At 51.3% G+C, this 9066-nt stretch overlaps 1 protein-coding gene across 1 annotated transcript; it reads left to right on the forward strand.

The window, feature by feature from the left end:
* The first annotated feature begins 5542 nt into the window (after positions 1-5542).
* LOC34621514 (CTP synthase 1) lies at positions 5543-8091 on the forward strand. The gene is made up of 5 exons (XM_026337313.1): positions 5543-5612; positions 5954-6480; positions 6603-6716; positions 6813-6896; positions 7156-8091. Exons 1-5 carry the CDS (start codon positions 5543-5545, stop codon positions 8089-8091), a joined length of 1731 nt encoding a protein of 576 aa, XP_026193098.1.
* The last annotated feature ends 975 nt before the right edge of the window (positions 8092-9066 follow it).

Below are 9066 nucleotides of genomic sequence, written 5' to 3' on the forward strand. Positions count from 1 at the left end.
AGAACATTGATTTCTGAGAGAATGGCTCATGGCCCTGACCTTCTTTTAGCACACTCCTTCGTGCAGTCACTTTCTGGTGCACCTTATGAAGCCTGCCGAGCCACTAGACTCAATTCGCCAGACTCGAAGCATATAGCTGATCACGAATTATCACATTTACTCAATTGCCTATCTTGGCGTTCGCTCAGTCATTCGCATGCACCAGCCAGCTGCTTTCCAAATACCTCCTCTTCTATAGGTGGCTGCGAACCCTAGGCCAGCAGATACAGGGCCGGATCGGAGAGGAGTTTCTCAGCGGAGAACAGGGATTGTAAAGAGCAACGGGTAGGCGAGTGTATTGTCGTGTTATGTTTTCATTCAGCACAATGAAGAGACTCCAAACAAGCATTTTTGTTAGCACAAAGGCTTAGGCTGTGCAGGATAGGGTGATCGGGGAGCTCCGCCAACCCATCTGCCTCGGGGTGACTCGTAACGTCAGGTTGAGGGCAACGTGTAGGCGGGTGATAAAGGCACACCAAAACGCATCTGCGAAACCTCAAGTCCCTATGCGTGATGATACTCCTGGGCAATTCATGAAGCATTCTCCCTGTGGCAGAGCTGCAGCAAGGGGTCACACATGCACATATGCTGAGCCTGCCAACAAAGACGTGGATGATATGCTGCACCTTGACCCCCAAAAATCGAACAGCAAAGTTCGTAGTCAGATCAATCCAATTCCAGAAACCGTAAGGCTTTGCAAAGTTTCGTTTAAGAACGCCTTCACGATTTGGCCTGCCGACAATTTGGCCACGACAGTGCTTTCTGCTTTGCAGCGAGACGCATCCCTGGCCACCAGAAGGACCGTGAGAGATTGTGTGTTGCAGTGGGAACCCCACGGTGGCTCATAAGAACATGAATGCGTGCTTTGCGCGGAGCAGCATATATAAAAGCAATGAGTGTTCTGCTTTGCTTTGAGCCAGAGCACGCTTTTCTAGAGGTGATAGTGTTTCACGCCTTTGCCAGTAGATTTTGGGTTTTGCGAATTTGTGGGTGTTAAAAGCACCAGACACACGCGCTTTTCGAAAGAAATCGTGCTGCACAATAATAAATCGATGGGGTGTTGCGAAGAAGCGTCGGTGACCATCCAGGTGATGCCCTTGGCAAGCTTTACTGCGGAAGTCGTACTGCAGGGGGCGTCAAAGCGCGATATAACCTTGGGACCCTGAAGACTCTTAGTAAGGTATTCTAAAAATTGATGGTCAATCTGTAGAGTAAAACGACGCCCATATAACTAGTGCCGTCGTTCTTATTGCCCAGTACACCGCGTATAGCTCATTTTCCTGCATTCGACACCCCTGCTCGATTTTAGTGAAGCGACGAGAATAGTCAGCAATAATTTGGTGTTTTTGGAGACCTTGTAACCTGTTGAGAGAAAATAGCTCCCCGCCGGTTACGTCACTAGAATCGGCTGCTAGGAAGAATTGGCGCTCATACTAGGTTAGCACAACAGAGGATTTGGAAGGTAGCCCACAAGTGGTCCTGTCGCGGTATCAGCCTCCGCTGTCCAGATTACAGATACTCCCGTTTCCTACTTAGTTCAGCCAAAAGAGCAGCACTCCAAACAAATCCAAAAACAAAATTCTGGCTATAGAATGCAAGCCCGTAGAATTTTTTGATTTTTCAACATCGTAAGGAGTGCTTAAACGTAAAGACCACACTTTGATTGCTTGGATTTCAGCCATACCGAGCTCAATTGCTGCAACCAAAACACAAAATACCAGAAGCACGATTGGTCTCATTATTGAATCAAACACTTGTTTCCCCTCATTTACCACTTGGTGTCTAGCAGCAGCCGACGCGCATGCCTTAGGCGCCGTAGGTGCTCTTAAATAACTTGGCTAACAACTGCGACGTCGTCCACGTTTACTACTATCTACCCCTCCTCTATAAGCTCACTAAGCTCCCTATATCATTTAAGTATGTAGCTCAGCTGGCGCTTTAACAAACCCAAATGGCATACAGGTTTACTCGATTGCGAGTACGAATAGGCAACGCCGTTTCATTCGCCTCAACAACAGGATGGATGTGGATTTGTGGAAACGTCTCCTTCACGTAGTAGTGGTAGACTGTAGATCCGTGTATTTTGTCTAACTATCTGGGGAAATGCGGCATTTGAAGCTTTAGTGTCAATGGATTGCTGTCCAGAAGCTTAAAGCCAGCGCACATTCCCCAACTACCGTCCTTTCTCAGCACAAACACCGGGTCGTGGCCCCCTGGACTTCAACCTTTCCAGCAAACCATTCTTCTGTCAGTCAAGCAAGTCTTGTTGCTATGGATAGCTCTGATATTGCGGAACATAGCCTGGGGCTGAGCCGAAGATTAGGTAAATGCGGAGCGCCGGACTGTCAGCAGTTGGCCAGTCTGCTGGCAGGTCGTCATGAGACAACATATTCGCGAAACGCCCCTTATTATTTTATCGCATCTTCCCTTTCTCAGCAGAAGTTTAGGCTCTATCCCCTTATCAGAAACCAGCTACAGTCTAGGCGGGATGCGCTCCCAGAACCGTCTTTTCTTACTTCGCTGCTGAACCGGCTGCATGGTTAGTCTTCCTCACATTGTTGAGCTACCGACTCTACTCCGCTCATCAGAGATGATAGAAGCATTGTGGAAGAGATCACAAGGCCCGTCGTCCTAGCACTGTCTGGCTCGATAGCCTCCAAAGCCTGCAGTAGTGGCCGCATGCGCGCCTTTGGTTGGGACACCTACGCTAGACCTAGGTTGACGTTTGCAGCACGGGGACAGCACAGAAGTCTCGGATCATGCTGACAGATCCTAAATCCAAGGCAAAGTGACATCTAACTGGCGCAGGCTTGCCAATATTCGCGTCCTGCCAGCCGTGAATAAGTCCGAGTGAAAGGGGCTGCCTCAGTCAGTACATAAGGATTGCACTTCTGCTACGTTTCCTTATATGACAGATCCACTCTGCATCCCCTGTCAAGTAAATCTAGCACCTCTCGACTGCTAATGTGAACTAGTATGAGCGCAAAAATGACGCGTAATGGGTCTCCAGTGTCTACTATATCCTCTGCAGCACCCTTTACCCTGTCGCAGCGCTTGTGAGGGGCTTCCCGTCTCCGCTGTGCGTTTCTGGCCATTCCAGCAGCGTCCTTCCGCTGCGCCCAGTAACGCTGTTCGTGCTCTCTGACTCTTACTTGCGTTTGAAGCCTCGGATTGTATTACCCAGTCCCCCATAATGAGACAAGTTTGTCTCTGGAGGCTGGCTGGAGCCGCTTAGGAGCGCAGGTTCCTGCTGGTTTCCTTTTAAGCGACCCCCTAGACTATAGCCTATGGCCAATTGACACCGCCCCGACATCCACAGATTTTAAATACCTCTTTGTTGCTTTCCTTTCAGAGAAGACAAGGGAAACTCGCTTTCTTGCTCATGAACCCTTGTTTACTCACCGTTTCCGGAAGCCCCACAGGACGGCTGCTTTATCGATGAGTCGCTGCTTACCCTGCGGCCACGTGACGTGATACTTCAGCTAGACCTGAGAAAACCACTGCCACGCACCTCTTGCCTACGTTGTATCTTTGACAAATCAAAACTTCCCGTTTCGCGAAATAGATATCTCTCGATAAAGCCCCTTGTTTTAGCTTTCTCACTTCGCCCAAAGCTTGCTAGCGTGCTTATTTCGGCATAGCCACAGCAGGGCGTGAATCAAGCCTTGAAATGGAGTGATATCTGAAACCAGACGATCTAGTGCACATGAACATATTTGTGACTGAAGTATTTCTTACTCCAATTGACAGGCCGCAAGCAGCACCCATTCCTTCATCTCGGGGGTACAACAGGAGGTGCATATCAACCGGATTTTTGAGTATTCGAGGTTTTGCCCATCTTTAAGACCACCACGCTTATCTGGTAGGCATAACGTGATGTGCACAGCCATCAGCATCTGGGTGGCTGAGAGATCATGCCTTCCCACCCGCTGCGGAGTTCCTGCATTAACATCAGCTTGCAGGCCAGACTCGGCCGCCAGCATCGTGGCGCAGGCAGCTCTCATCGCCTTATAAATTTTTGAGCCTGTTGCCAGCTAAAACCAACTATTGGATCGGGAAATGCTTTAATCGAAATCAGACAACCATTTCAGGGGAACTAATGTCCTCCTGCGCCTACAACCAATGGAAGAACAATTAGCAAGTGCTTTTGGCTACAGTAAAGCATGGTTGCGTTCCCTCGTTCTTTATTGCGGCTTCTATCTTGCTTCCATCTACTTACCTAGTTGATGCAGGAACCCGTTACCAAGATACATTAGAGCCTGTGGAACTTGCATTCACTTGAGACACCGAGATATCGTGACATCCGGGAGACATTTAATTCCAGATTCGATACAAATTTCATTCGAAGTTATTGTGTGTTCCCAAAAGAGCTCTCGGCTTACCCTGCCCTCCCCACCTAGAGCTCCCGACGTGAGAGAAAAAGGACGGCGAGAATGCGCGTAGCCATGTTTTTAAGCTCCCCGGGGGTTCGCAGCTTGTTGCGTGTAGCATCCAGCGCACGGGCACACGATATTGCATCTTATCGTATCATGCTAAGACTTCTCTGCAGCAAACAAGATATACGAGCAGACAAGCCGATTGGTCAATTGCTTACTAAGTCTCTGCTAAATATAACCGGTGAAGTAGAAAGCGGTCAAGTGTAGCTGAGCCCGCCAAAGTGGGCTTGAGGCAAGAACTAACTCACAACAGTCGACTAAGGCAGCATTGGTTATCCACAAATGTCTAGTGCTGCCTTAACAGCTTGAGCATGGTATGTCACGCGAATGCGCCAGCCGGATGAGCGCAGACTATTGCCCGCCCTTCCACGTTTTACAACTGTTCTGTCACCCCTCAGACGGTGGCTTCACAATGGCAAGTGGACCTCATAGTGTCAGCCTTTGGAGCTTACATATCCGTCGTGAGTCATGATGAAGAACCTCTAAAGCTCAAGTGGATGCTACACTTTGTCTGAGCAATGCAATGGTTGTAGCAAAGCTATGCCTAGCAAAGACAGTTGTATGGTTACAAAGGACGTGTGGACGAAATAGGTCACTGCGGAAGATATGGGAATGCTTCGTTGGGGGAGGAAAGGTTAAGGCTTTGAAGCTTAGGGCTTTGTGTTGAGGTTGCAGTGCTACGAGTCGACCAGCCCCGCCGTGGCAGTCTCCCACTCTGTTGGTTCGCCCCACAGCTGAGGGGAGAGAGCTGTTATGCTTCATGTTGCCGTGATTCTCTCCTCAGTGGTCTATTGTTCCCTGAGTTTCAGGGTTTGTGGTCTAGGAATAAGAGGCCCTGTCGTCGTTTCTGCAGTATTGGCGGAGGCGTCCCAGGGGGCCCTCACTCCATAGAAGGGACTCGCAGGAGTGCTTGTCTTCTTCCGCTTTTCCCTTTGCTTTTAGAGCACCCTCTTTGAGGGTTTAGCCCACTGTGCCAATATTCTGCTCTGATGTCGCAATCCGGACAGAGGACGCCTACGACCATAGAGCCCGTAGGCTCGACCCCCTTCGAGGCCGCGAGTTTAGGGATGAAGTTCCTCGTGGTTACAGGGGGAACTATGAGCGGATTAGGCAAGGGTACTACAATAAGCAGCATTGGTAGGACGTCTGTATCACCCTTATCAACAAGAGTGAAGCCCCTATTTGCCCCTTCCACCCCATTGCCTTCCCCCCTCCCCCCCCCGACGCTCCCTCCGAGTTGACCTCGCAGGGAACATAAAAGGCGGAGACATGAGAAACCCTTCTACCCGTAGAATGGGCGCGTGCTCCTCCTGACGAATAGCGACGCAGACGGCCTTCGAGGGGCCCCCTACAGAACCTGCAATTGATCAGCATCTCCCCACCAAGTTTTCCTTCGTTCCACAATACAGAGAGAGTATGCTGTCAAGCAGCAGCAGCTTTTTTCTTCCGAGTGCGCGCATTTGTGTGGCTTTTTTCAGGTGTCGTACTGCGGGCTCACGGAGTGCGTATTTCTGCGATTAAAATTGACCCATACCTCAACGTGGACGCCGGGACCATGAGCCCGTATGAGCATGGGGAGTGCTACGTCTTAGACGATGGAGCAGAAGTTGACTTAGACTTGGGCAACTATGAGCGGTTCTTGGGTGTGTCTCTCTGTGGGGAGCACAATGTAACGAGCGGCAAGGTGTACCAGCAAGTTATTGGGGGAGAGAGGGAAGGCGTCTACTTGGGGAAGACTGTGCAGATGGTGCCACACGTGACAGACGCGGTGCAGCGTTGGATTCTCAAGGTGGCCTCCCGACCCGTGGATGACAGCAGGATGCCCCCAGACGTTTGCCTCATAGAAGTGGGGGGAACTGTTGGAGACATTGAGAGCGCAGTGTACCTGGAGGCCATCCAGCAGCTAAGCCGCAAAGTTGGGTTGCAGAACTTTTGTTTGGCGCACGTCTCTTATGTTCCTTTCATCGGGGAGCAGAAGACCAAGCCGACGCAGCATGGAGTCAAGGTGAATCTGAGACCCTCTGTCGACCTTCCAGCTGCACTGCCATTCCTGAAAAGGCTGCCTTTAGAGGTCGTGGGCTGTGGTAATGTTGCGGTTGCGTCATGCTGTTGGTGCTGATGCTGCAGGAGTTACGCGGCGCAGGGCTTGCCCCCGACTTTCTTTTCTGCCGGAGTGAACAGCCCCTGACGGAGGCCGCAAAACAAAAGATCTCGCTTTTTGCGCAAGTGCAGCCAGAGCACGTGAGTCTTAGGTCCCCCTTTTTACGATCTGCCACTCGCCCCATAATATATCCGCTTCTTACCCCCGCTATGCGTGCTGAGCTGTGTCTGTGTTAGGTTTTCTCGGTGCACAACTGCGAGAACATCTACAAAGTGCCACTCCTCCTGGAAGATCAGGAGCTCTCTACACGACTCATCCAGGTGGGTGCTAGGCCCCCGCTTAGCCCGTGGGATCAATATGGTGGATAGCTCTCATTATCGGTGTGCTGCATGTCTCGCTGTATATCTGTGACTGCGTGCATCCCTTGACCCTCCCGCCTACCGCTCTGTGCATCAGAGCCTCTGTCTCGAATTCCCTTGCTGCCTCCTTATTTTCTCACGAAGGAAGACCACTCTTTGCATGCTTTGGTGTCCTGCGTTATTTTCGACGTTCTTTTTTGTCTTGCTTCCCGCGCCGCAGCGCTTGGGCCTCGACTCCAAGGAGCTGCAAAGCCGTTCGTCTTCAGCTGTTTCCCTTGGCGGGTGGAGGATGATGGCCGAACGTCTGCTTATGGCCTCCCCAGGTTCCCCCAAGTCGGTGTGCATTGGCATTGTGGGCAAGTACACGGGGCTGACGGATTCTTATTTGTCCGTACTGAAAGCCCTAGAGCACGCGGCCATGGAGGCGGGTTTGGGTTTAGCACTTAAATGGATAGAAAGTAGCAGTCTGGAGGACGAGAAGGGGGAGGGCTACGCCGATGCCTGGAAGGCGCTTAAGAGTGTAGACGGAGTGGTCTGCCCCGGAGGATTCGGAGATCGAGGAATCTGGGGCAAGGCACTCAGCGCGCAGCATTGCAGAGAAACTGCCAAGCCGTACCTTGGCATTTGCCTTGGCATGCAAACGGCGGTCATTGAGATAGCGCGCTCACTCTTGGGGCTGCGCGAGGCGGACTCAGAGGAGTTTAACCCGAACACCCCTCACCCCGTCGTCGTCTCCATGCCAGAGCACACAACGGGTAACAAGGGGAGCAGCATGAGGCTGGGCAAGCGGGCCACCATCATCAGGGACAAACACTCGCTCACTGCCAGGTTGTATGGTGGAGAGCCAGTTGTAGATGAGCGGCACCGACACAGGTATGAGGTAAACCCACAGTATGTGCAGCAGATTGAGGCCAAGGGCCTTAAATTTGTGGGGCAAGACGAGAGGGGGCAGCGCATGGAGATTGCCGAGCTCCAGGATCATCCCTTCTTCATATGTACACAGTTCCACCCGGAATTCACCTCTCGCCCTCTTAGACCGTCACCTGTATTCCTGGGCCTCATTCTAGCCGCTGCGGGAACACTACAGGATCGCCTCAAGCAGAACGGGGGATTCCTCAGGCCAGGGAGTGCCTATGCCGAGCATATGCACAGCTAAATATTGCAGGAAAACCGCATGGGGTTCTTCCAATTGTGATCATAGAACCCACATTTTTCTCAACACGCGCCCTCCAGAGCTGACGGCGGTAGCTTTCAACTCAGCAGGAACAGCAGCCCTGTAGCGAAGATGGCAAACAGACTGTGGTGCCACGCACCAGCCAGGCCCTGTATTGTCTCGGCGGCACTCGTAGATAGGGAATAATTAGGTGGCAGGGGTTCATTTGAGCAAAACTGGGAGGCTGGCGCGGGTTAGAGAGGGAGTGATGTCCCTTAAGTCATCGCTCTCCAACCAAGAACTGGTGCAACTTGGGCTGGCGCAGCCAGGTCTTGCTTTTGCTTTCGCATATAACTACGGATTCAGCAGCACTGGCGGCTACCCTCTGAGGAGAGCACCCTATTGGCAATATTTGTATTGCTCGCGACACTGTAACAAGTGCACGCGCTCCAAATCTTCATGTCATGCTACCTGACTCTCACTTCTATTGGACTCATAAAGCTAGCAGGACGCAGATGCTGGATCAGGCACTCAGACGGAACTTTAGCAGCCATGAATTTCCTGCCGTAATTCACGCTGTGAATTAAGCTTTCGTAACGCTCTTCCTAGAGGACTATCACCTCTTTTCCGTGTAGCCCCGGTCGTCGTACAACTGAGCAACAGGCAATACATCTTCTAGCGGAGCCCTAAGCTGAAATAGGCACTTTTGCCCTATCCAAAGGGCGCGTGCAGCTCTAAGCTAGATTCACCGAGACCTCATTTCTTTCGCAAAGAAATCTATTTGACTAGTCGTTCCATGAATGAGTGAATGCATTCTTCGCTTAACTGCTTTCTTCCTTGAAGCAACCTGGTGCGTGGCGCGCCAGTAGCGGATGCAAGGAACTTCTCTAGAGGGCACGCTATAAGCCTCTGTGGTGGCTGCTTGTCAGTCTGGGCAAACGTTACGCCTGCTGGTCTGTCACGCGAAAGTAAAATTCT

This window comes from Cyclospora cayetanensis, unplaced genomic scaffold (genome assembly GCF_002999335.1).
Source record: "Cyclospora cayetanensis isolate NF1_C8 unplaced genomic scaffold, CcayRef3 CcayRef3_contig_176, whole genome shotgun sequence".
Taxonomy (NCBI): Eukaryota; Apicomplexa; class Conoidasida; order Eucoccidiorida; family Eimeriidae; genus Cyclospora; species Cyclospora cayetanensis.